The 27512-nt window shown below is 53.7% G+C and overlaps 1 protein-coding gene across 1 annotated transcript in view; it reads right to left on the minus strand.

The window, feature by feature from the left end:
* The window catches only part of SLC22A15 (solute carrier family 22 member 15), a 224714-nt gene that overhangs the window by 143406 nt on the left and 53796 nt on the right, over positions 1 to 27512 (minus strand). The window contains exon 4 of the mRNA XM_069202976.1: positions 5997 to 6161. Within this exon, the coding sequence (XP_069059077.1) occupies positions 5997 to 6161 (165 nt within the window). The remainder of the gene's footprint in view (positions 1 to 5996; positions 6162 to 27512) is intronic.

A 27512-nucleotide genomic window follows, 5' to 3' on the forward strand; every position in this document is an offset into this window, starting at 1 on the left:
TGAGTAAAGCAAGACCAAAACACCAAAAATCCAACAAACACAAGCAAGGATATCACTTTAAAAAGATTAAATACAATTGTAGTTCCTTGAAATCAATGAAGCGCTTGACTGAGGAAAAGTACCTGAGATGCGTCAAATACACAGACGATGTGGGCCACATGGGAGGTGATGCGATGAAAGAGCCAGAGATGTGTCGATTCCTCACAGTCGCTGGGGAGGTGATGTGTCAGTTTCTTTACTGCTAGGGAGGGGAGGTGACGTGTTAGATCCTTACTGCCACAGGGTAGGTGATGTGTTGTTTGCTGCACAAAGCATTGGTTCCTTACTGTGGTGTGGATAAAGAAAATGGTGCCTAGGGACGATGCGTCGATAATGCGCCGAAAGTCAAGCCAGGATGCATCAATGTCACAGCGTTAAAGCAGGTGCTCCGTCGGAGTCAGGACGGTGCGTCACGTACTTCGGTGATGCAGTGCTCGAAACTCACGCAGTAGTAGTTCTTATGACGTGCTTCGATGGAAAGCTGGGGCCTGGGTGGAAAACTGTGGTCATTGCGTCAAGAGGGGACCACGTTCCGGTGCAGGCAGTGGCGATGCATCAAAGTTTTGCAGCAATGCATCTGTTCGGAATGACGCAGTGAGTCGATGCATGGAGTTTCTGCTTGCACCACCAAAAACCTCCTTCAAGGACCCATACTGGATTTGGCACCACTTGGTAGGACAGGGCTCTCAGCAGAGGAGCTCAGGAGCTGGCAGATGAAGTATTTGATGTCCCTGTGACTTCTTAACAGGAGGCAGGCTCAACTCAAGCCCTTGGAGAACCTTGAAAAGCAGGATGCAGAAAGCAAAGTCTATTCCTTTCACTCCCAGGATAGAAGCAGCCAGCAGCAGGCCAAGACAACAAAACAACAGGCAGAGTGGCAGTCCCTCCTACAGCATCCAGCTCTTCTTCCTGGCAGAACGTCCTCAGTCCAGAAGCGTTCTAACTTTGTGGGGTCAGAGGTCCAGTACTTCTACCCATTTCTGCCTTTGAAGTAGGCAAATTTCAAAGACTGCTTTGTGTAAGGACAGGCACAGTCCTATTCAGGTGCAAGTGTCAGCTCCTCCCATTACTCTAGCTCTGGAAGACCCATTAGGATACGCAGGACACACCTCAGCTCCCTTTGTGTGACTGTCTAGAGTGAACTCACAAACAACCAAACTGTCATCCTGACCCAGAAGTGTATTCCATAGACAGGCAGAGGCACAGAATGGTTAAGCAAGAAAATGGCCACTTTCTGAAAGTGGTATTTCAAAACGTACAATTTAAAAACTAACTTCACCAGAAGATGTATTGTTAAATTGCGAGTTCAGAGACCTCAAACTCAATATCTCCATCTGCTCCCAACTTAAAAGATATTTCAAGGCAACCCCTATGTTAACCTATGGGAGAGATAGTCCTTGCATAAGTGAAAACGGAATTTAGCAGTATTTCACTATCAGGGTGTGTAAAACACACCAGAAAATGTCCTACCTTTTAAATACACTGCACTCTGCCCACTGGGCTGCCTTGGGCGTACCTTAGGGGTGACTTACATGTAGTAAAAGGGAAGGTTTGGGCCTGGCAAGTGGGTGCACTTGCCAGGTGAACACTGCAGTTTAAAACTGCACACACAGACACTGCAGAGGCAGGTCTGAGACAAGTTTGCAGGGCTACTCATGCGGGTGGCACAATCAGTGCTGCAGGCCGGCTGGTAGCATTTGATTTACAGGCCCTGGGCACACATAGTGCACTATACTAGGGACTCACTAGCAAATCAAATATGTCAATCATGAATAAACCAATCGCCAATACGATCTAGACAGGGAGCACCTGCACTGGTAGGGTACACTGAGTCCTAAAGCCAGCAAAACCGAAATTCAGCACACAGTCAAAAACAGGTCAGAAGCAAAATGTTTGGGGATAACCCTGCAAAATGGGCCATTTCCAACACTTATTTTTTTAGCTCCTTGTGAGACAGTCACTTGGTCAGAGAACCATGTCTGCCTGGACCACTGGGGGGCTCTCTGGGGCATGTCAGAGTGCCTGAATTTGTCTATTACCATCAGGGTCAGTGTAAGCGGTGGTAATGCGTACACAAATGTCCCTGGCAGGCATATGGATTAAATATTCCCCTTGGATTGCTGGTGTGGGTCTCTGGCTGCAAAGCCTTGTCATTTAGCATTCTCTGGCATTCCAAACAGATCAAGGTCTGGGGTCCCCCATCTGCGAAAAGCTTTGTTTAAAATCCCTCTCATGGGATGCATTTGCTTGTCTGCTTAGCTTGTTTGCTTCTACATCTTGAATGCCTGGTAGGGATGCTCTTCCCAGTGTTCTTTTTCCTCTGAATCGGCCATTTCCATATGTCCTGGGCTAGTTTTGACAACAGGAAGGACTTCGTTCGACACCGTTAGTTGATGCAGAATATCACAGTTGCATCGTTCACTTGGATCAGCATTGTACTGCCCTTCACTTGTGCCTGGAAGGCCTTCAGTACAAGGAACACAGTCTCGGTTTCTGACAGATTTATATGTTTGCCTCATGTGCGGGATGTATCTGTGATGATGGTCATTGTTGAAATTGGTGTCTTGAAAGGTTGTCCCATGATAATGTCATCTGTGCGTCACCAAGCTATCTACTTCAGGATCCCTTCTGTGACAACCACTAGATCTTCCCAACTCTCTGTGGCCTGTGTCCATGTGTAGAGCGGTCATTCCTGGATAGGATGCATGTGCCGCCTGGCTTCTGGTGCGAGTGGGATGCAGGGGGACATCATACCCATTAAAGTCACCTTTGCTCTCATTGTCAGAGACTGCCTCTTCCGGTAAAGGTGAGTTTGGGCTGCTAGTGCTTGGGGACTGGGTAGGTCCTCACCGTTCTGAACTTAGATTCACTCCCAAGAATGTTTTCTCTTGTTCTGGAAGTGTGGACCATTTCTCCAGATTTACTGTGGACCCTAGTCTGTCCAGTGTCATCACAGTGAGTATGCTCTCCTGAGATTGGGATTTTGAAATCTCTTTTACAGACCAGTCGACGAGATAAGGTACACACATATGCCCTCTCTCCTTAGGAGTGCAGCTACTGCAGTTTGGCATTTTGTGAAAGCCCTTGGTGCATATTTTATGCTGAAGAGTAACACCTTGAAATGGTAGTGTACCTTAACTAGGCCGGATCTGAGGTATTTCTTGTGCTTGTGATTCACAGGATGTGTATGTAGGGTTCCTTTAGCTCTATTGTGGCCCTATAGTCCTTTCTCTTTGGGAGTGACTTCTTGTAACATTGTCATTTTGAAGTGTTGACTTTATATGTATGTGTATAGCTGCCTTGGGTTTAGGGTTGGCCTCAAGGGCTGATCTTGTTTAGGTCTGAGGAAGTAAGACACGTGGACCCTTTTTCTGAGCTTTCTTTCTCTATGGCTAGTTTCTGGATGAGCTCTTTTACTTCCTGTCCCAGCTGGAGTAACTCTTTTCAGGGTGACCGCTCGCTTGGTGGTATGGAATGGGATTTTCGGAGAAATGTCATGCAAGTCATGCTTTATAATGCATAGTATACATATGTCTAAGGTGATTGACCTCCATTCTTGGAGGAATCTACCTATCCTTCCCCCAACTGGTGTCTTGTGCTAGGAGTGTGCCATTCAGGAGTCACTTGTGTGCTTGTCCCGCTCCCTTTGGGCATTACCTCTCCCTCTCCCCGTAGGGCTGCTGTGGAAGGTACTGCCACTGGGGGAGGAGGTTGTGGTGCTGCTAAACCCCAGCTGTTCCGGGGCTTCTCTGTGATGGACACTTCCACTGTTTGCCACTCTTCTGGCTGCCATGGCTCCCCTTTTCAAAGACACTCAAAACTGGAATGTGCCCATTGCTTTACCATTTTTGTCGCCCTTCTTCATTTGTTGCAGGGCCTCACGCACTGCTGGGCTGAAGATGGCGTCCACTGTGAAGGACACAGTAATGAATGAACCCTGTACCTCTGGCTTGAAGCCTGAGATTCTCAGTCAGACGTGCCTGCCCAGGGTTGCCCCTTTAACCCTGCTTCTCTGGGCCACTGCTGTATTCCACTTCCCAGGTATGCCAGTCCCTCTGCGCAGTGCTCGTGATTTGGTGTTCCGCAGCTGTATGACTACTCATTGAGTACTCTACTTCGGTACTGAATGTTGCCTAATAATCTGCATGTCTCTCTATACACAGATCTCTGGAGGGTACACATTGACCCAGGAGTTTCCCAAGCTTAGAACAGGTGATCTGAAGATCACTCACAGATCTCTGGAGGACGCACATTAACCCAGGAGGTTCCCAGGCTCACACCAGGTGATCTGAAGATCACTCACAGATCTCTGCAGGATGCACATTAACCCCAGGAGTTTCCCAAACTTAGAACAGGTGATCTGAAGATCACTCACAGATCTCTGGAGGACGCACATTAACCCACGAGGTTCCCAGGCTCACACCAGGTGATCTGAAGATCACTCACAGATCTCTGCAGGATGCATATTAACCCCAGGAGTTTCCCAAGCTTAGAACAGGTGATCTGAAGATCACTCACAGATCTCTGGAGGACGCACATTAACCCAGGAGGTTCCCAGGCTCACACCACGTGATCTGAAGATCACTCACAGATCTCTGGAGGACGCACATTAACTTCGGGAGTTTCCCAAGCTTAGAACAGGTGATCTGAAGATCACTCACAGATCTCTGCAGGGTGTACATTGACCCAAGGAGTTTCCCAGGCTCACAACAGGTGATCTAAAGATCACTCACAGATCTCTGACCGACGCACATTAACCCCAGGAGTTGCCCAGGCTCACACCAGGTGATCTGACAACCACTCCCAGATCCCTGCAGGGTGCAAACTAACTCCAGGAGTTTCCCAGGCTCACACCAGGTGATCTGAAGATCACTCACAGATCTCTGCAGGATGCACATTGACCCAGGAGGTTCCCAGGCTCACACCAGGTGATCTGAAGATCACACACAGATCTCTGGAGGACGCACATTGACCCAGGAGATTCCCAGGCTCACACCAGGTGATCTAAAGATCACTCACAGATCTCTGGAGGACGCACATTAACTCCAGGAGTTGCCCAGGCTCATACCAGGTGATCTGAAGATCACTCACAGATCTCTGGAGGACGCACATTAACCCCAGGAGTTGCTCAGGCTCACACCAGGTGATCTGACAACCACTCGCAGATTTCTGCAGGATGCCAACTAACTCCAGGAGGTTCCCAGGCTCACACCAGGTGAGCTGAAGATCACTCCCAGAGCCCTGCAGGGTGCAAACTAACTCCAGGAGTTTCCCAGGCTCACACCAGGTGATCTGAAGATAACTCACAGATCCCTGCAGGGTGCACATTAACCCCAGGAGTTTACCAGGCGTAAAACAGGGGATCTGACGATCACTCACAGATCTCTGCAGCAGCAGCTACTTCAGTAAAAAAACATAAAACATTTAAGTAGATGGCCTAACCAAGTCAGTGGCCTTATTAGCCTCCAGAAACGTGCATTGATTGCCAAGTGGAAGACATGCATTCCAAGCCCTTGTGCTGAATAAGGATTCATTGAGAGGCAAGGAGTGAAGACAATCAGGTCTGGTAAACAAGGCAGGCATAAGTACACATCTTTGTAACCGACAAAGGTTCACTCATATGCTCACTAATATTCCAGTTGCTGCCTTAACAAAGAGCAAACAGAACTACAGACTAATGTAGGTTTTACAAGCAAAACTCTCTTTCTGACCTCACTTAGAGGTGGATTACAACCACTCAAGATAGAAATGGGTTGAACAGTAAAAGTGATTCCATTTGTTATATTTCACACCAAATTAAACAGTATGCATAGGACAGGAGTGCACACAGGGTAGGAAATAACTACATTTAAATAGGAAAAGGCAAGTGTCTCTTTTTAATGCAGTTACAGGGAGATGTAGCCCTGATCGCACCTACAAAAGAAGCAGAGTGGATGAGATTTGGAGTTCAGCTGTACCTGCTAGTGCCCAGTAGCTGGAACCGATGTACTCGTTCAGCAGCACAAAGGCCACAAGTGACATGCCGCCGTTCATCATCCCCACAAGGAAGCGTGTGATGGCGAAGATGATGTATGATGGAGCGATGCCATTCCCCAATGAGAAGAGGATGTCTAGCAAGAGACCTAAGAAAAAAGAGAAGAATTCACGAGCATTAGAAAAACAGCTGGCATAGCACATACACTATCTTTAAGTTGGCGAGTGCTGTGGTTACCCTGATGTTGTGTCATGGAGCACAACACTCCTCTGGCCAAACACTGAGTAGGATGAAATAAAACTTTTCACGACTAATTGAAATTCAATCAACCAAGAAAAAAATGCAATAAAATAAAAAGTTTTGACGTTCATAACAATGTTCAAATCAATAATATTACCTATACAGAGACTCCACTACTTCAATGAAGGGACGTATTCCCATTCAATGGACACCTTACTGCTTCCCGGTAGGAGAGAAGGGATGACTGTATTTGCATGATAGATAGAGGTGTGTAACTGAGTACCTGTTCAACCTACTCCTGACTGACTGGTGTTCTCCCCAGTGGACTCTACAACTGAAGTGTCCAACTGATGTTGTCGTAGTTGGACTCTTGCTCTAGGCAAGTGTAAGGAAATGGCTCCCTGTTGCAGTTACCCCCCACTTTTTGCCTGATACTGATGCTGACTTGACTGAGAAGTGTGCTGGGACCCTGCTAACCAGGCCCCAGCGCCAGTGTTCTTTCACCTAAAATGTACCATTGTCTCCACAATTGGCACAACCCTGGCACCCAGGTAACTCCCTTGTAACTGGTACCCCTGGTACCAAGAGCCCTGATGCCAGGGAAGGTCTCTAAGGGCTGCAGCATGTATTATGCCACCCTAGAGACCCCTCACTCAGCACAGACACACTGCTTGCCAGCTTGTGTGTGCTGGTGGGGAGAAAATGACTAAGTCGACATGGCACTCCCCTCAGGGTGCCATGCCAACTTCACACTGCCTGTGGCATAGGTAAGTCACCCCTCTAGCAGGCCTTACAGCCCTAAGGCAGGGTGCACTATACCACAGGTGAGGGCACAGGTGCATGAGCACTATGCCCCTACAGTGTCTAAGCAAAACCTTAGACATTTTAAGTGCAGGGTAGCCATAAGAGTATATGGTCTGGGAGTCTGTCATACACGAACTCCACAGCTCCATAATCGCTACACTGAATACTGGGAAGTTTGGTATCAAACTTCTCAGAATAATAAACCCACACTGATGCCAGTGTTGGATTTATTACAAAATGCACACAGAGGGCATCTTAGAGATGCCCCCTGTATTTTACCCAATTGTTCAGTGCAGGACTGACTGGTCTGTGCCAGCCTGCCACTGAGAGACGAGTTTCTGACCCCATGTGGTGGGGGCCTTTGTGCTCTCTGAGGACAGAAACAAAAGCCTGCTCTGGGTGGAGGTGCTTCACACCTCCCCCCTGCAGGAACTGTAACACCTAACAGTGAGCCTCAAAGGCTCAGGCTTCGTATTACAATGCCCCAGGGCACTCCAGCTAGTGGAGATGCCCGCCCCCTGGACACAGCCCCCACTTTTGGTGGCAAGTCCAGGGGAGATAATGAGAAAAGCAAGGAGGAGTCACCCACCAGTCAGGACAGCCCCTAAGGTGTCCTGAGCTGAGGTGACCCCTGCCTTTAGAAATCCTCCATCTTGATTTTGGAGGATTCCCCCAATAGGAATAGGGATGTGCCCCCCTCCCCTCAGGGAGGAGGCACAAAGAGGGTGTAGCCACCCTCAAGGACAGTAGCCATTGGCTACTGCCCTCCCAGACCTAAACACACCCCTAAATTCAGTATTTAGGGGCTCCCAGAACCCAGCAAGATAGATTCCTGCAACCTAAGACGAAGAAGGACTGCTGAGCTGAAAAACCTGCAGAGAAGACGGAGACACCAACTGCTTTGGCCCCAGCTCTACCGGCCTGTCTCCCCACTTCAAAAGAACTGCTCCAGCGACGCGTTCTACAGGGTCCAGCAACCTCTGAAGCCTCAGAGGACTACCCTGCATCTAAAAGGACCAAGAACTCCCGAGGACAGCGGCTCTGCTCCAAGAAAGAAGCATCTTTGCAACAAAGAAGCAACTTTGAAAGAACACACGTTTCCCGCCGGAAGCGTGAGACTTTGCACTCTGCACCCGATGCCCCCGGCTCGACTTGTAGAGAAACAACGCTACAGGGAGGACTCCCCGGCAACTGCGAGCCTGTGAGTAGCCAGAGTTGACCCCCCTGAGCCCCCATAGCGACGCCTGCAGAGGGAATCCAGAGGCTCCCCCTGACCGCGACTGCCTGCTTCAAAGAGCCGACACCTGGTAAGGACACTGCACCCGCAGCCCCCAGGACCTGAAGGCTCTGACCTCCAGTGCAGGAGCGACCCCCAGGTGGCCCTCTCCCTTGCCCAGGTGGTGGCTACCCCGAGGAGCTCCGCCCCTTGCCTGCCTGCATCGCTGAAGAGACCCTTTGGTCTCCCATTGAACTACATTGCAAACCCAACGCCTGTTTGCACACTGCACCCGGCCGCCCCCGTGCCGCTGAGGGTGTACTTTTTGTGTTGACTTGTGTCACCCCCCGGTGCCCTACAAAACCCCCCTGGTCTGTCCTCCGAAGACGTGGGTACTTACCTGCTGGCAGACTGGAACCGGGGCACCCCCTTCTCCATTGAAGCCTATGCGTTTTGGGCACCACTTTGACCTCTGCACCTGACCGGCCCTGAGCTGCTGGTGTGGTAACGTTGGGGTTGCCCTGAACCCCCAACGGTGGGCTACCTTGGACCCAACTTTGAACCCTGTAGGTGGTTTACTTACCTGCAAAACTAACAAACACTTACCTCCCCCAGGAACTGTTGAAAATTGCACTGTGTCCATTTTTAAAATAGCTTATTGCCATTTGTGTGAAAACTGTATATGATATTTTGCTAATTCAAAGTTCCTAAAGTTCCTAAGTGAAATACCTTTCATTTAAAGTATTGTTTGTAAATCTTGAACCTGTGGTTCTTAAAATAAACTAAGAAAATATATTTTTCTATATAAAAACCTATTGGCCTGGAATTGTCTTTGAGTGTGTGTTCCCCATTTATTGCCTGTGTGTGAACAACAAATGCTTAACACTACCCTCTGATAAGCCTACTGCTCGACCACACTACCACAAAATAGAGCATTAGAATTATCTCTTTTTTCCACTATCTTACCTCTAAGGGGAACCCTTGGACTCTGTGCATGCTATTTCTTACTTTGAAATAGTACATACAGAGCCAACTTCCTACAGCAAGACTGCTGGTTTAGGGATGACAGCACTTTTGTTTGTAGGCAACTAGGCCAATCCTACAACAAGTTGCAACTGTAGGCCCAACCCTCCTGGCTCACATGCAGCACCTCACCAAAAACCCAACTAGTGGCGTGGTCTGGCCGCGAGTGCTGATGGCCGCTTGAAAGGAGGGCTTTGCGAGGTGGCGGGCCTCGGGCCGGGAGTGAGGCGCTGCTGGGGCGAGGCGCCTTTTGCTGCACTGCCGAGGACTGACCAGGTGGGCACTGCCACGGGGGGCCGCCCGCGGAGCGCGCCTGTGGGCCCTATTCAACGAGGGCCGCTCGGATGCAGCCTACGATCGCGACCGAAGCTGCAGTCTCCTGCATCACTCACTCCAGCCTGGCGCCGCCCACAGAGTGAATGAGCCGGCGCTGGGAAACTTTGCGGACGGAGTGTATGGAGGTGGGGACTCAGAGGTGAGTCACCCTTACCGCCTGGGACACTGCCTCCCTCGTCCCCTAATTCTGGGAGCGGGGGCACCAGGGCCCACGCCGAAGCGATCCAACCGGGGGACAGAGGAAAGTGGCAGCTGGACATTCTCATGCTGATGTAGGAGGGCATGCCTGGACAAGATCTCTGCCCAGGCCACGGGGGGGCTCCTGTCCGGCAAAAGGGGTGACCAAGAGGGCTCCGACGACTCAGGAAGAGGAGCACTTCAAGGATGGGCTCCGCTACAAGGCCACCCTCCACCCCTCCCACACCTGTGGCCGTGCTCACAGCGGCTCTCTACCTCTCCCACCCCCCCTTGCACGAGGCCTAGCCAGGAGGACCCCAAGACGCGGGAGCGTCGGACATTGTGAGGGGGGTGAGCCGGGTGCCTACCCCCTACCCCAGGGCAATCATTCGACAATCTTTAATGGTGAAAACAGGTGAAGGATGGCACGACAGCAGCGGCGAAACAGTGGTGACATCTGACTCCGGCTCCCAAATCCCTTGCCCTCCGGCCCACTGCACTGGGCCCATCAGACTTACCAGGAACCCCGCGCCATTGCGACTGGACGGCGTGAGTCGTCCTCAGCCCCCCCCCCGAGCATAACAGGCAGAGGGAACACAGGATACCGGCCACAGCACTTGTCAGGAGCCAGTCCATTACATATTGTGGGATTTGTGCTCCCACTAGCGCAGGGCGTCAAAATCCCTGCATGACGAGAAGGTGGCTCCTCTCACAGGACCTCCCCCACACCCCAATAGGTGGGCACCTACCTACCTTTGAGCAGAAACCTCCCCCTCTCTTTGGATACAGGCTTTGCCGCGAGCTTCACCCGGCCTCCGCTAGTCGCTAGACACACTGCTAGGAGGGCTGAGACCCCCCCTCCCTCCTCCTTCATATCATTTGTTCATCACCGCACAGCGGATCTAACCTACACCAGCATTAGGAGAGAGACCCCTGAGCCTCCACACCATCGCATCACAGTTGTGATGCTGGGCCAGTGATGCCAGGCGGCAGGTCGTCGAGTAAGAACTCAGACAAGCCGGTGAGACAACAGCTTTTTTCCCGAAGCCCTACTACACTCAAAGACGCCACCCCGCTGCCCAGCGGTGCAACAGACCGCCCGGCCCCACACCATGACAGATCAAGCACAGAAGTCAACCATGGACTGTATCCTCCAAGAGATCTCAGCGGTGGGTCGCAGATTGGAGGGGATGGACAATGCTATGGCCTCACTGACGGTGGAAACAAAATCCATACGCCTGGATATTGCAGGCTTTCAGTCCCGAGTGACGGGGCTAGAACAGCGCGTGGCGACGGTGGAAACCCACTTTGCTTCCTCCCAGGATCGGGACCAGGAACTCCTGTATCTACACATCAAGATGATAGACTTAGAAGACAGGAGCCGGAGAGACAATTTCCGATTTCTAGGATTTCCTGAATTCATTGAGGGCGCTGATATCCACTCCTTCTTGCAGGAGGCCCTACCCAAGCTCACTGGAATGACTTTCGACCTCCCCCTGGATTTTCAAAGAGCGCACAGACTAGGCCGCAAGCGACCCGATACAGCCACCTGCCCCCGTCCGATCATAGCCTGTCGCCTGCGAAACACGCAGGCCCGCCAACTCCTACAGAGAGCCCGCACCCACAGGCCCTGTTGGACGGACGGACAGGAGATTCGGATGACAGCGGACTTCTCCAAAGAGACCAGTGAACGCAGGAGGGCATTCCTGGCCATCCGACCCAGGCTGCGTCAGATGGAGGTGAAATAGGGCCTGTTCGAGCCGGGGAGAATGTGGATCACAAAAGATGATGTGTCTAAAGCCTTCTATGACCCTGGGGACCTGCGCTCTTTTCTGGACAGCCTCCAGCCCATGGACACCACCACTCTGACCCCACCTCGGGATCTACCTGCAACAACCCAGAATGCTTCGTCCCAGAGCCCTGGCCCCGGAGGGTCAGACCGGCATCCTGTAGACCTTCACCCCAGGGGGAGGGATCTGGAGAGACTCAAAGAACCATGATGACAGGGGACAGGTGCTACACGCAGTGGCGATTCACACGCAAGTAACAGACAGAGACAAGTCGCGCTCCCCCCTGAAGCCTACCACGGTGCCCACCTGAACTAAAAGCTCCCCACTGCGCCACAAGAAGTCGAGCAGCTCCCCACCGTACCAATGGCTGGATGAGTATTTTTGGAGTCCTACAGTTTGTCTATACTCCGAACATAATTTTTTGCTGTCCTAATGCATCTATGTTATAATGTTCAGATGATCACACTTTGCACCTCTCTCCCCTCCTTCCACTGTCTACTCTCCCCTCCCCCCTTCCGCACGCATGCAGCAGTATTGACACTACAATGGCCCTCGCTCCCCCCCTCTATTCAGAACCCCACCCCGCTCGTGGGTGGCCTGCCGCGTTTACCGTGGTGCTCTCCGTCATGTCGGTCCTCCCGCGGCGCTGCGGTACACCGACTCCCATTATGTGCTGACTCACTGAGCTATTATGTTTCGACGACCATAGGGCGTTTGTATCAATGGGCCTAGACGGCCCGCGCCTCCTGTAGGAAAGTACCATCTTGCCTGGCATGTTACCCCCATATTTCACTGTATATATGTTGTTTTAGTTGTATATATCACTGGGACCCTGCCAGCCAGGGCCCCAGTGCTCATAAGTGTGCCCTGTATGTGTTACCTGTGTTATGACTAACTGTCTCACTGAGGCTCTGCTAATCAGAACCTCAGTGGTTATGCTCTCTCATTTCTTTCAAATTGTCACTAACAGGCTAGTGACCAATTTTACCAATTTACATTGGCATACTGGAACACCCTTATAATTCCCTAGTATATGGTACTGAGGTACCCAGGGTATTGGGGTTCCAGGAGATCCCTATGGGCTGCAGCATTTCTTTTGCCACCCATAGGGAGCTCTGACAATTCTTACACAGGCCTGCCACTGCAGCCTGAGTGAAATAACGTCCACGTTATTTCACAGCCATTTTACACTGCACTTAAGTAACTTATAAGTCACTTATATGTCTAACCTTTACCTGGTAAAGGTTGGGTGCCAAGTTACTTAGGGGGTGATTCTAACCCTGGCGGTCGGTGTTAAAGCGGCGGCCAACCCGCCAACAGGCTGGCGGTAAAAAAAATGGGATTCTGAGCCTGGCGGGAACCGCCAACACAGACAGCCACCTTAACACTCCGACCGCCACGGCGGTACAAACAAACAGCGCGGCGGTCACCGCCAACAGACAGGCGGCAGACAATGTACCGCCCACACTATTCCAACTCACCAATACGCCACCTTTTCCGGGGCGGGAGCACCGCCGATAAAAACACGGCGGAAACAGACTACGGACGGGAAAACGCTCACCACTACGCACTCCAGGAGGAAGGAGGACAGCATGGAACCCGAATTAAACATCCTACCTGCTCTCGTCTACCTTCTCATCTACCACGAGTACGAAGTCCGGCGCAGACGACAACGGTGAGTACTGCACCTACGACACACGGGAGGGGGAGGACGAAAGGTTACGGGCACACACATATGCGACCCCCCCCCCCCCCCCAACTATGTACTCACCAATGCAGATCACCAAGTCACAGTGACACCACCCAAACACCCCTGAAAAATGCTAGGACATAATCATATTTGGAATAAATATTTATGTACCAAAAAGCTCCAGAAAATTATCGTACAACCATGAAAGATATTCACAACAAAACTAATGACATACACATCAGTGTATAACTGAAGTACCAAGTCCTGCACATCCTACGAATTCAGCATGTCCGTGGGCCAAAGTCTTGAGAAATAAGGGCAAAGCCCACACAGGAGACCTGAGTCCTTTGGAGAGAACACTGCAGGGGCATCAGATGTAAAAACTACAGGCACCTCAGGGGGAAGGGAAGGGGGGGGCACCACAGCCACATGAGTCCACGACGCCAGATCCACGAGGAGCCACCATGCCCACTGGACCATCCTGGGGAGTGCAAAGCCACAGTCTCTCAATGTCTCTACAGTGGGTGGGCTGCCCACTGGACCATCCTGGGGAGTGCAAAGCCACAGTCTCTCAATGTCTCTACAGTGGGTGGGCTGCCCACTGGACCATCCTGGGGAGTGCAAAGCCACAGTCCATCAGGTGGATGACAGTCTCCACTGGTCAAGGAGGAGGCATGGTGGGCACAGTGAACCATAAACGGTGCTTGAGACGGCGGTGCCCAGCAGAGCGGTGCTTGAGATGGCGGTGCCCAGCGGAGCGGTGCTTGAGAGGAAGGGCCCAGCGGAGCGGTGCTTGAGACGGCGGTGCCCAGCGGAGCGGTGCTTGAGACGGCGGTGCCCAGCGGAGCGGTGCTTGAGAGGAAGGGCCCAGCGGAGTGGTGCTTGAGAGGAAGGGCCCAGCGGAGCGGTGCTTGAGAGGAAGGGCCCAGCGGAGCGGTGCTTGAGACGGCGGTGCCCAGCGGAGCGGTGCTTGAGAGGAAGGGCCCAGCGGAGCGGTGCTTGAGATGGCGGGGCCCTGTTCAGCGGTGCTCTTCTCCACGGCGGGGCCCTGTTCAGCGGTGCTCTTCTCCACGGCGGGCCCTGTTCAGCGGTGCTCTTCTGCACCGCGGGCCCTGTTCAGCGGTGCCTATCTCCACGGCGGGCCCTGTTCAGCGGTGCTCTTCTGCACCGCGGGCCCTGTTCAGCGGTGCTCTACTCCACGGCGGGCCCTGTTCAGCGGTGCCTATCTCCACGGCGGGCCCTGTTCAGCGGTGCTCTTCTGCACTGCGGGCCCTGTCCAGCGGTGCTCTACTCCACGGCGGGCCCTGTTCAGCGGTGCCTATCTCCACGGCGGGCCCTGTTCAGCGGTGCTCTTCTGCACCGCGGGCCCTGTTCAGCGGTGCTCTTCTCCACAGCGGGGCCCTGTTCAGCGGTGCCTATCTCCACGGCAGGCCCTGTTCAGCGGTGCTCTTCTGCACCGCGGGCCCTGTTCAGCGGTGCTCTACTCCACGGCGGGCCCTGTTCAGCGGTGCTCTACTCCACGGCGGGCCCTGTTCAGCGGTGCTCTACTCCACGGCGGGCCCTGTTCAGCGGTGCTCTTCTGCACCGCGGGCCCTGTTCAGCGGTGCTCTACTCCACGGCGGGCCCTGTTCAGCGGTGCTCTACTCCACGGCGGGCCCTGTTCAGCGGTGCTCTTCTGCACCGCGGGCCCTGTTCAGCGGTGCTCATCCAGCAGGTTAAGGGAGCCAGACCTGGCCTGGACTCCCTGCTCAGTCGCCCTCGGACCGTGACGTTTCTGGACCCTTCGGGGACGGACTCCTGGCCTCCTTAGTGTCCTCCTTCCCAGCTGGGATGTGGCATGTGGGGTCCACCTTCTCCGCGCTCCTGCTGCCCTTCCGCTCCTTTGATGGGGCTCTCGGGCCCTTGCCTCCCCTAGATGGTGTGGGTGGTGAAGTGGCCGCCTTGGGGGCAGCCCTGTCGGTCCTCGCACGGCGGCCCTTGTTTTTGCAGGTCCTCTTGCCAGGGGGAAGGGGGTTGGACGTGTCCTTGAAGCAGATCGATGTGTCACTGCTGGCAAAGGGTGGGCTCCAGAACCCAGGCACAACAGTGACACCCGAAGCTGGGCTGGTGGTGGCTGTGGTGCTCTTGGGACTCTTTGAAGATGGATGGGGGAGCTCATCGGGGGGAAAGAGGTTAAGGTTAGCCAGGAAAAGTTTTTTAGGGCCAAGGTAAAGGGTAGGAGAAGTGGAGATGGAAGTGGAGGTAGAGGAGGTGGTTGTAGGAGAGTCAGGTGTGCTGTCATTGGGTGAAGGTGCTGGTGCTGTAGGCTGTCGTGAGGTGGATGGCTGTTGGGTGGGTGTCTGCCTGCGTTTGTGTGTCTTGGAAGAGGGGGTGACAGACACAGTGGGAGAGGACACAGGGGACGTGTAAATGGCAGTGGGGGTGGTGACTGCACGAGTGTGGACTGTCCTGGAGGGTGAGGTGGTGATGGAAGCACTGGCTGATGTTGGGGTGCATGCAGGTGTGAGTGTAGACGTCACAGGGAGGGAGGAGGGAGACGAGGAGGAGGGGGACACAGGGGTGGCAGTGGCTGTTGGCATGTCTGCATCTGGGTGTTGCTTGGGTGAGTGTTTGTGGGATCTGTGGTGCTTGTGTTTGGATGAGCTGCTCTTGGGTGTTGAGGTGTGTGCAGGCTGGTCTGATGGTGTGGATGGGATAGGCTGAGGAACAGGAGACAGAGAAAGGCTGGAGGCAGTAAGAAGAGGGAGGCTGGAAACAGGGACAATGGCTGCCGTCAGTGCTGAGGCCAGAGCAGTGAACGCTCGTTGATGGGCAGCCTGACCTGAATGAATGCCCTCCAGGTACGCATTGCTCTGTTGCACCTCCCTTTGCACACCCTGGATGGCATTCAAAAGGGTCGTCTGCCCAACAATGAGCGTCCTTACCAGGTCAATGAGCTCCGCACTGAGGGCAGCAGGGGCAACAGGGGCAGGGGCTGAGGTGCCTGGGGCGAAGGAGACGCGCGCCTTCCTGGGCGAACCGGCACGGAGCGAAGACTGAGGGGCTGCTGGGAGGGCGGGGCTGGTGCGCTGGGTGGCGGCTGTACCTGTAGAGGCGGGGGGCACGGATGTTGCCGCCACCCCTAGGGAGCTCCCATCCGAGGACGTGTCGCTTTCGCTGCTCTCACCAGCGGTCCCCGTCGTGGTGCTCTCCTCGCCCTCCGGATCACTGGTGCCCTCGGTGTCTGTTCCTGGGCCCACCGGGGCCTTGTGTCCTGCAGCTCCCTCGTGCTCCGATGCCAAATCTCCTCCGCCTGATGATGCTAATGCACACATGCACAAGAAGATGAAGAGAAAGGGTGGGGGGGAGAAAAAAGAAGACCAGGTTGAGTGCATGCAATGTCAACACCGTTGGCGGAGAGGACAGACACAGGTGCCTAATGCACTAAGCCGCGCATTCGGGGTACACTACTCAGTACTACTGACTAAGACAACAGGCCAAGAGACGTCAAACACACACATGGGAGATGCTGGACCTTCAATGGCTGTACTTGTCACCCTACCGAGGTGGGGGCCGGGGGCACAGGGCCATGCCTAAGGGAGAGGACTACACTACAGAAAGCGCCCTGGCCTAATGTCACCCACAGCCCTCCTCCCCCACCCAGACGCCTCCACTGCGCAGAAAGATAGGAGAATGTGCTGATACTCACCCCCTTGTGTCTGCTGTGATGTCTTAAAGCGCCCATCCAATTCAGGGTAGGCCACCGCCAGGATCCGGGACATCAGGGGGGTCATGGTGCGACTGGCACCCCTCCTAGGTTGGGAGACCATCCCCAGCAGTGTTTCTGCGGTCTTCCTTGTTCCGCGGCGGATGTCCTCCCACCTCTTGCGGCAGTGGGTGCCCCGTCTGTTGTGGACCCCCAAGTTCCGGACTTCCTTGGCGATGGCACGCCAAATCTCGATCTTCTGATGGGCGCTGACCTATTAGACATGTACAGGGTGGAAAGGAGGAAATCATGAATGACCTGCATGTTAGATGTGATTGGCCCCCCCCACCAACTTTGCCATATGGCACATGCTCTCATCTGTCGGGCGTTGCACTCCTCATTCGCCACCCACCCCACCAACTTACATCCACCCCAATCCACACAGGCATAGCCCATTCCATGTGCACCCGGTGTACTCACTTGTTGGTCTGGAGGACCGTAGAGTAGCGCATACTGGGGGAGGACCCCATCCACGAGCTTCTCCAGCTCTTCAGACGTGAAGGCAGGGGCCCTTTCCCCAGTCGCAGCAGCCATTGTATCTTCCAGACCGAGGTCACAGCAGCACTTGCAGTATAGGTCCTCTCCTGTGGATGATCAGGTCTCGAGTGATTAAGCAGATAGAAAATGGTGGTCACGCCCGCGGCGGTGCGTACCGCGACCGCCGGCGCACTTAGTCATTGGCTCCTGAAACCCATAGGCTTCAATGTTAACCAATGCGGCTTTGCGCCGCGGTCTTCGACCGCCTACCGCCACGGTGTGCCCCGCCAGCGCATTGACCTCACATCCCATTGTCCCACTTCACAGGTCAGGCAGCCGCCATTTCAAGGGCCTACATGGCTTAATTTTGACTGCGACACACAGGCCTAGGCCTTGCATTGCCACACATACACGCCTTTCAACCCATTGCCATTCTTTTACTGTGCAAGCTGTCTGTACGTACCTGTGGTTTGGCTGACTCTGTGCTCCATGTTGTCCTTCCTAGGCACCGTCCGCTGGGACTTGCGATGAGAAGGAGGAATCCTCGCGTGTACCGACCGCTGGTGGACCTGTCGACAATGGAAGAACGCCATATAATACTTCGATACAGACTTGACCGTGCCACTATCCATGAACTGTGTGCCCAGCTGGAGCCAGCCCTGATGTCCCCCATCCGCCAACCCACAGGGATTCCCCCTCTGGTGCAGGTTTTGTCATTCCAGACCACAGTGGCCATGTCATCTGGAATGTCTCAGCCTATGTTTTCTAAGATTTTGAGCAGAGTGTTGTCTGCCCTGATGAAACTCATGCGGAGCTACATCATTTTCCCAGAGGAGGGTGACTTGCCTACAGTGAAGGGTGATTTCTATGCCCTTGGACATATCCCCAACATCATTGGTGCCATTGATGGGACCCATGTGGCTTTGGTACCCCCAAATGACGATGAGCAGGTGTACCGAAACAGAAAAAATTATCATTCGATGAATGTCCAGGTGGTCTGTTTGGCTGACCAGTACATCTCCATGTAAATGCCAAGTTCCCAGGGTCAGTGCATGACGCGTATGTGATGCGAAATAGCAGCATCCCCTATGTGATGGAGCAGCTACAGAGACAACGTGTGTGGCTAATAGGTGACTCTGGTTACCCCAACCTGCCGTGGCTACTGACCCCAGTGAGGAATCCCCGGACAGGGGCAGAGGAACGCTACAATGAGGCCCATGGGCGTACTAGGAGGGTGATTGAGCGAACCTTTGGCCTCCTGAAGGCCAGGTTTAGGTGCCTGCATATGACAGGTGGATCCCTAATGTACTCACCAAAGAAGGTGTGCCATATCATCGTGGCGTGCTGTATGCTGCACAACCTGGCTTTGCGACGCCAGGTGCCTTTCCTGCAGGAGGATGGTCCAGATGGTGATGTTGTAGAAGCCGTGGAGCCTGTGGAGAGTGAAGAGCAGGAAGACTCAGAGGACGACACAGACAATAGGGACAGAGTGATACAACAGTATTTCCAGTAACACCCAGGCATTTCACAATTGCTTCTAGCCTCCTGCATCTGTACTTTCTGTAGTTCCCACCAGATATTTTGGGGTAATTTTTGATTTTCCCTTCCCTTCTCAGTGCTGTATGACGCAGTGCCTGACTTCTGCTTGGTTTGCCCATGAACTACAGCGTATTGACATTGGTATGTTGTCATCACTAATTGACAGAACAGATATTGAACAGTAATATGTAATACATTTGCTAATAATACAGCATGACTCCAAACTGATTTGTGTGCAATATGTGATTTATTTACAGGGCTAGATATTGGTACATGTGATTCTAAGGGTGATGGGTGGGGGTGGAGTAATGTCCATGGCAGAGTCCAGTTCTCAGTCTCACAGGTGCATTGTCCTTTTGCCTGTGGAAGGATGGAGCAGAGGCAGTTCATGGTTGGACAGGGTGGCAATGTGGGACAGTGGGAAGAGTTCAGGGGGTATGTCCTGCTGGCGGGGGTCTTGACATCCTACTCTGTCTTTTTTTTGGATCTCAGGCTCCTCTTACGGGGTGGTTGTTCTTCAGCAGGAGGTGGGGTTCTGGTGGCCTGCCGTGGTGATGGGGCCTCCTGTCCACTAGCGCCGGCGGAGGTGGTAGGCTCCTGGTCCGGGCTAGTGACAGGGGCCCTGTGTGGTGCCACATGGTCCCGCAACGCGTCTTCTATCCTGTTGAGGGCCAGGACGATGGTCCCCATTGCGGTCCCGATGATTCTCAGCTCCTCCCTGAACCCCATGTAGCGTTCCTCCTGCTGTGCCTGGATCTCCGTGAACCTGGCCAGTACCGTCGCCATCGTCTCTTGGGAGTGGTGGTAGGCCCCCATGATGGTGGTGAGGGCCTCTTGGAGAGTGGGTTCCCTGGGCCTCTCCTCCCCCCCCTGTCGCACAGCAGCCCTCCGAGCTGCCCGGTTTCCCCCGGCCTCTGTCTCCTGGACAGTGTGCCCGCTCCCACTGCCCCCAGGTCCCTGTTGTTGTTGGGGTGTTGGGTTAGCCTGGGTGCCCTGTAGTGGCAGACACACCGCTGATTGACGTGTCCTAGAGACAGAGGCATGGGCCCGCTGGGTGGGAGCTGTGCTGGTGTTGGCAGAGGGGGTCGGGTCTGGTGTGGCCTGTGTCTGGGTGAGGGGAACCGACTGCCCAGAGGTCCCCGATGGTCCGGGCTGGTCATCAGGTTAAGTGTCGACAGAGCTGCTGTCCTCACTGTGGGGTGGGATGGACATTTCCGGGGGTGGGATGGACATTTCTGGACCCTCCTGGCTGGTGTTTTGGCGTTCGGGTCCTGCATGGGGTAAGAGAGTTTGGTTATTGTTTCTGTGTGTGCAATAGCGTGCGTGTTATGGGTGCCCTCGTCCCCCAGTGCAGGCATTCCCTTGAGGGAGGTGTTGTGAGGGTAGTTAGTGGGGGGGGGGGGTAAGTGCGGTGGTCATGCTTGGGTGATGGGTGTCCATGGATTGTGTTGGCATGCAGGAGTTGGTGTTGGGATGGGTGGGTTGTGCTGGTGAGACATTGTCAGGGAGGATGTGTGCTGGGGGGTTGGGGGTGAGGGTGGGGGTGTGGGTTGGCATGCTGGTGGGGTGGGGGGGATCTAGTAGTTGAGATTGGACTTACCAGAGTCCATTCCTCCGGCTACTCCTGCGAGGCCCTGAGGATGCAGGATGTTGAAGACCTCTTGCTCCCATGATGTAAATTCGGGAGGGGTGGGTGGGGGTCCGCCGCCAGTCTTCTGGACCGCGATGTTGTGCCTGGAGACCATTGATCGGACCTTCCCCCGTAGGTCGTTCCATCGTTTGCGGATGTCCTCACTATTCCTGGGATGCTGTCCCACCGCGTTGACCCTGTCCACGATCCGCTGCCATAGCTCCGCCTTCCTAGCTATACTGGTGTGCTGCACCTGTGAGCCGAAGAGCTGGGGTTCCACTCTTAGGATTTCCTCCACCATGACCCGGAGTTCTTGGTCCGAAAAGCGTGGGTGCCTTTGGGGTGCCATGGGGTGGTGTGGGTGAGGTGTGGGGTGGTGTATGTGATGATGAGTATGTTGGTGTGTGGTGCTTTGTGCTACTATGTGGTGTGTGTGATGGTGTAGTGTGCCTCAGTGTGTATTGCTATGGATTGTCTGCTGTGTCTCTCTCTCCTTCTCTCCGTAATTGTGGTCGTAGGGGTTTGTGGGTGATGTGGGGGTGTGTTTTATAGTTGATTGATTGTGTGGGAGTGGGTTGTGTATGTGTATCAGGTGTGTGTATTTGTAATTGTCCAATGTGCCTGTGTTTTGGTGCTGTGTGTGTATTTTGACCGCGGCGGTGTGTACCGCCAATGGAATACCGCGTTGGAAAGCCCGCCGCGTTGATTCGTGGGTCGTAATGGCATGGGCGTTTTTCTGTTGGCGTGACGGTGGAGGTTTGGTCATCTCCAGTTTATCGCTGCCCGCTGATGTGGCGGCCTGCAGTGGAGGTCGGATTTTTGGAGGTTTGGCCGTTGTGGGTCAGAATGACCGTGGCGGCTTTCCGCGGCCGCGGCGGTGTTATGGCGGTCTTCTGACCGGCGGTAAGCGACTTTTACCGCCGAGGTCAGAATGACCCCCTTAGTGTGTGGGCCCCCTGGCACTAGCCAAGGTGCCCCCACATTGTTCAGGGCCAATTCCCCGGACTTTGTGAGTGGGGGACACCATTACACGCGTGCACTACATATAGGTCACTACCTATGTGTAGCTTCACAATGGTAACTCCGAATATGGCCATGTAACATGTCTAAGATCATGGAATTGCCCCCTCTAGGCCATCCTGGCATTGTTGGTACAATCCCATGATCCCACGGGTCTGTAGCACAGATCCGGGTACTGCCAAACTGCCTTTTCAGGGGTTTCACTGCAGCTGCTGCTGCTGCCAACCCCTCAGACAGGTTTCTGCCCTCCTGGGGTCCAGCCAGGCTTGGCCCAGGAAGGCAGAACAAAGGACTTCCTCAGTGTTACACCCTCTCCCTTTGGAAAATGGTGTGAAGGCAGGGGAGGAGTAGCCTCCCCCAGCCTCTGGAAATGCTTTCATGGGCACACATGGTGTCCATTTCTGGATAAGCCAGTCTACACCGGTTCAGGGACCCTTCAGCCCTGCTCTGGCGCGAAACTGGACAAAGGAAAGGGGAGTGACCACCCCCCTGACCTGCACCTCCCCTGGGAGGTGCCCAGAGCTCCTCCAGTGTGCTCCAGACCTCTGCCATCTTGGAAACAGAGGTGCTGCTGGCACACTGGACTGCTCTGAGTGGCCAGGGCCAGCAGGTGACGTCAGAGACTCCTTCTGAAAGGCTCCTTCAGGTGTTGCTAGCCTATCTTCTCTCCTAAGTAGCCAAACCCTCTTTTCTGGCTATTTAGGGTCTCTGCTTTGGGGAATTCCTTAGATAACGAATGCAAGAGCTCATCAGAGTTCCTCTGCATCTCTCTCTTCACCTTCTGCCAAGGAATCGACTGCTGACCGCGCTGGAAGCCTGCAAAACTGCAACAAAGTAGCGAAGACGACTACTGCAACTCTGTAAGGCTGATCCTGCCGCCATCTCGACTGTTTTCCTGGTGGTGCATGCTGTGGGGGTAGTCTGCCTTCTCTCTGCACTAGAAGCTCCGAAGAAATCTCCCATGGGTCGACGGAATCTTCCCCCTGCAACCGCAGGCACCAAAGAACTGCATCACCGGTACCCTGGGTCTCCTCTCAGCACGACGAGCGAGGTCCCTTGAATCCAGAAACTCTGTCCAAGTGACTCCCACAGTCCAGTGACTCTTCAGTCCAAGTTTGGTGGAGGTAAGTCCTTGCCTCCCCACACCAGACTGCATTGCTGGAAACCGCGACTTTTGCAGCTACTCCGGCCTCTGTGCACTTCTGGCGGAAATCCTTTGTGCACAGCCAAGCCTGGGTCCACTGCACTCTAACCTGCATTGCACGACCTCCTGAGTTGTCCTCCGGCGGCGTGGGACTCCTTTGTGCAACTTCGGGTGAGCACCGTTTCACTCCTCTTCGTAGTGCCTGTTCCGGCACTTCTGCGGGTGCTGCCTGCTTCTGAGAGGGCTCCTTGTCTTGCTGGGCGCCCCCTCTGTCCCCTGACGCAATTGGCGACATCCTGGTCCCTCCTGGGCCACAGCAGCATCCAAAAACACTAACCGCACGACTTGCAGCTAGCAAGGCTTGTTTGCGGTCTTTCTTCAGGAAAACACTTCTGCACGACACTCCACGGCGTGGGGCATCCATCCTCCAAAGGGGAAGTTTCTAGCCCTTGTCGTTCCTGCAGAATCCTCAGCTTCTACTGTCCAGTAGCAGCTTCTTTGCACCCAAAGCTGGCATTTCCTGGGCATCTGCCCATCTCCGACTTGCTTGTGACTTTTGGACTTGGTCCCCTTGTTCCACAGGTACCCTCGTTTGGAAATCCATCGTTGTTGCATTGCTGGTTTGTGTCTTTCCTGCAGAATTCCCCTATCACGACTTCTGTGTCCTTTGGGGAACTTTAGTGCACTTTGCACTCACTTTTCAGGGTCTTGGGGTGGGCTATTTTTCTAACCCTAACTGTTTTCTTACAGTCCCAGCAACCCTCTACAATGTCACATAGGTTTGGGGTCCATTCGTGGTTCGCATTCCACTTTTGGAGTATATGGTTTGTGTTGCCCCTATCCCTATGTGTCCCCATTGCATCCTATTGTAACTATACATTGTTTGCACTGTTTTCTAATACTATATTGCATATTTTTGGTATTGTGTACATATATCTTGTGTATATTTGCTATCCTCCTACTGAGGGTACTCACTGAGATACTTTTGGCATATTGTCATAAAAATAAAGTATCTTTATTTTTAGTATATCTGTGTATTGTGTTTTCTTATGATATTGTGCATATGACACTAGTGGTACTGTAGGAGCTTCACTCGTCTCCTAGTTCAGCCTAAGCTGCTCTGCTAAGCTACCATTATCTATCAGCCTAAGCTGCTAGACACCCTATACACTAATAAGGGATACCTGGGCCTGGTGCAAAGTGTAAGTACCCCTTGGTACTCACTACAAGCCAGTCCAGCCTCCTACACCTCCCCTCCCAGCCGGGGGTCCGCTGGCTGAGCGATGGGGCTCCTTGGGTTCAGGCTTAGACCCGCAGATTACAGTTTAGGACTTGTGGGGCTTTTTGCTCTGCTTCCAACCCACCCTCCTCTCCCCCCCCTCTTCTTTTCTTCTTCTCTACCTGAGGTGAGGTCTGTATTGCTACTCTTGTACCCCTAAGATTCGCTTCAACTACTCTTCTCCTGACCTTTTTTTTTCTCCTCTTCTCCTTTCTCTCTTTCCTTCCTTCCCTGTTTTTCTCCCCCCCCTCACTCCCTTCCCCTCTGGTGTCTTTCTATCTTTTTCTTCTTTTCCTACCATCGATCCCCCCCTCTCTCCCACATACCCCCCCTCCTACCCCACCACCTCTCCACATCAGCTCCCCTCCTCGGCAACCGGGACCCCCTGGGTGCTCCATACCCCCCTCCCCCACATCTCCATCCATCCACCCTGCCCACGACCTTTACGGCTTTCTACCATATAGACATCTATCCTCCCCTGCGCATTTGCTCCGTTCCCCAACCTTACCCACCCTCACTGCCACTTCTGGACCCCCCCCCCCCATGGCTAGTCCTCCATCATCACTACCCACCCCGCTACGGGTCATATCTTGGAATGTTAATGGCCTCACCCATTTCATTAAACGGAAGAAAATACTCTCATATCTCAACTCTAAACGGAGCGATGTGGCCCTTTTCCAAGAGACACACCTTGACAGGGTAAATCCGACAAACTGCGTCGGGACTGGGTAGGGACAGCTTTATTTAGTTGCAACCCCTCCTTGCAGGACACAGGGGATAGCATTCCACAAAAATGGGGCGTTGCGATCTTACTACGAAAGAGTCTACCTCTCACCATCACCAAGTCATGGGTTGACCCAGAGGGGCGATACATGTTTGCCAAGCTGAAACTAGGAGGCTCTTCACTGTGTGTGGGCTCCATCTACGCCCCAATCGGTTCAAAACGGCAGTTCTTCCTGCGCATCAACCGCCTCCTGACGGAAATTGGGGCCACTCGATACGTAATTGGGGGAGACTGGAACCTGACTAGAGACGCGATACAGGACAGGACTAGGCCTCTGGACATAACTAATAACAGCGACAGGGCCCTACAGTCTTATATAAAGCAGGACAACGGTCTGGTAGACCCCTGGAGACTGACACACCCGGCTGATAGGAAATATACTTTTTTGTCACCAGTTCACAGCACCCAATCCCGCTTGGACTACTTTCTTATCTCACACAGCATAGTGGGGCACACACAGGAAGCTCGCATATTAGATGGAGGTTTCTCGGACCACTCCCCGACCCATTTGGCCATCCAGCTGGGCCTGGTGTCCCCGGGCCACAAGCCATGGCGATTTGCTGTCCAATGTTACCGATCCACACACGGAAGGCACAATTGCGAGGGCATGCATCCACCTATGTCCGGGACAACCTTGGCTCAGAAGAATCCAAGAGGGTCACGTGGGCGGCGGCCAAGGCGACCATACACGGACACACAATGCATGACGACGCACTGACAAACAAGGACAGGAAGGCACGACAAGTGACCTTGGAAACCGACATCAGACGCCTAACACGACAATATACAGACCAACCCTCCCTCTCTACCCGTAAACGATTAGAGTGCGCCCGCATGGCCTTGAACGAGCTATACACTTCTCAGGCCGAATATGCGCTGCATCGCTTGCAGGGACGGCACTACGTACAGGGGGAGAAGGCTGGCCACCTGTTAGCAGCACAACTCTGCCAGAGAGCGGTGACCCTAGCTATACCGGCCATCAAAGCTTGCACGGGAGAGACACTCACGCACCCACAGGAGATAGTCAATGAATTTGCAACCTTTTACCGACACCTCTACACTCAAGAATCACAGTCCTCTCCTGCCCAGATCGAGGTCTTTCTCAACAACACTGCCTTACCCTCGCTCTCTGACGAGGGCCGCAACTTACTGGAGGGGGACATCACCTGGCAGGAACTCATGCAGGTTGTCTCTGATCTCCCCTACTACAAATCGCCCAGGGAAGATGGATTCCCTGCAGAATTCTATAAATGGGTGGGGGAGGAGACGCTATATGTCCTGCACGAAGCGCTGACAGAGGCATGTCAGACGGGCTCTTTAGGTGCGATCTCCAACAACGCCATAATTGCAGTTATAACTAAACCAGGTCGGGATCCCCTGCTTTGCAGCAGCTACCGGCCCATATCACTCCTGAACGGCGATGTTAAGATACTGGCCAGCCTCCTAGCGAATCGCCTGTGTAAAGTAATACCATCTTTAATACAGCACACCCAGGTGGGATTTGTGCCGGGACGAACCTCAAGAAATCACCTTCGTACCCTTTGCCATGCCCTCTGGGAGGCTAGGAATGCACCGGAGGTCGCGCTAGCACTGTCCTTGGACGCCGTGAAGCCATTTGATCGCATAGAATGGCCATACCTATTTGCAACGTTGGCGGAATTCGGTTTGTGGGACCAGTTTATCTCTAAAGTTCACCTGCTCTACGAGCACCCTACGGCACAGGTCAACTGTAGGGGATTCCTTTCGGACCCCTTTCCCGTTTGCAGAGGGACCCGGCAGGGATGTCCCTTATCGCCCCTCTTATTCCTGTTGGCGCTGGAGCTGCTGGTGGCTGCCATACGCGCCTCCCCCTTGATAGCGGGTCTCCCCCACCGGGCGGCACCTCTAAACTCTACCTATACGCGGACGACATCCTCCTAACCTTAACCGACCTGGACCGCTCTTTGCCCGCACTGATGGAGATCATTGACGACTTCGCACCCCTCTCCGGCTACCGGGTGAATTGGGACAAAAGCGAGGCCCTTCCCCTCTCATGGATGACGACGAAATCCACGCTACTGGGCTTCCCACTTCGATGGACTCCAAAACGCCTCAAATATCTAGGAGTATTAGTTAATCGAGGCCTAGAGCGTATGGTGGGAGACAACCTGGACCCCCTCATTGCGCACATGAGACTTGACTTCGAAAAATGGTGCTATCTAGGCCTCTCCATGTGGGGCAAGATACGGGCGGTAAGGATGGTCACGGTACCGCGCTTCCCCTATGTTTTGGGCCTCCTACCCCTTCAAACGCCTCTCTCCACACTGAGATCGGATGATGCAGCAATTAAGGCTTTTGTGTGGGGCTCTGCACGGCCACGACTGGCGTCAGCCAAACTGATGGTGCGCCGATCCCATGGGGGAATAGGGCTTCCCTCGGTGGAGCATTACACTCTGGCCCTACACCTGTCGCCGCTGGCTGCCACCCTGTCCGGCCCCACAGAATCACCACAGTGGATATCTGTCGAGAAAGCGCTGCTTACCCATAGTGGAGGCCTCGATGGGCTCTATTACACAAATCTCCCATCCCCTAGTGATCTGAATCCGATTCTGAAGGCGACACGTGC

The sequence above is a fragment of the Pleurodeles waltl genome, chromosome 8, assembly GCF_031143425.1.
Source record: "Pleurodeles waltl isolate 20211129_DDA chromosome 8, aPleWal1.hap1.20221129, whole genome shotgun sequence".
In the NCBI taxonomy this organism is placed as follows: domain Eukaryota; kingdom Metazoa; phylum Chordata; class Amphibia; order Caudata; family Salamandridae; genus Pleurodeles; species Pleurodeles waltl.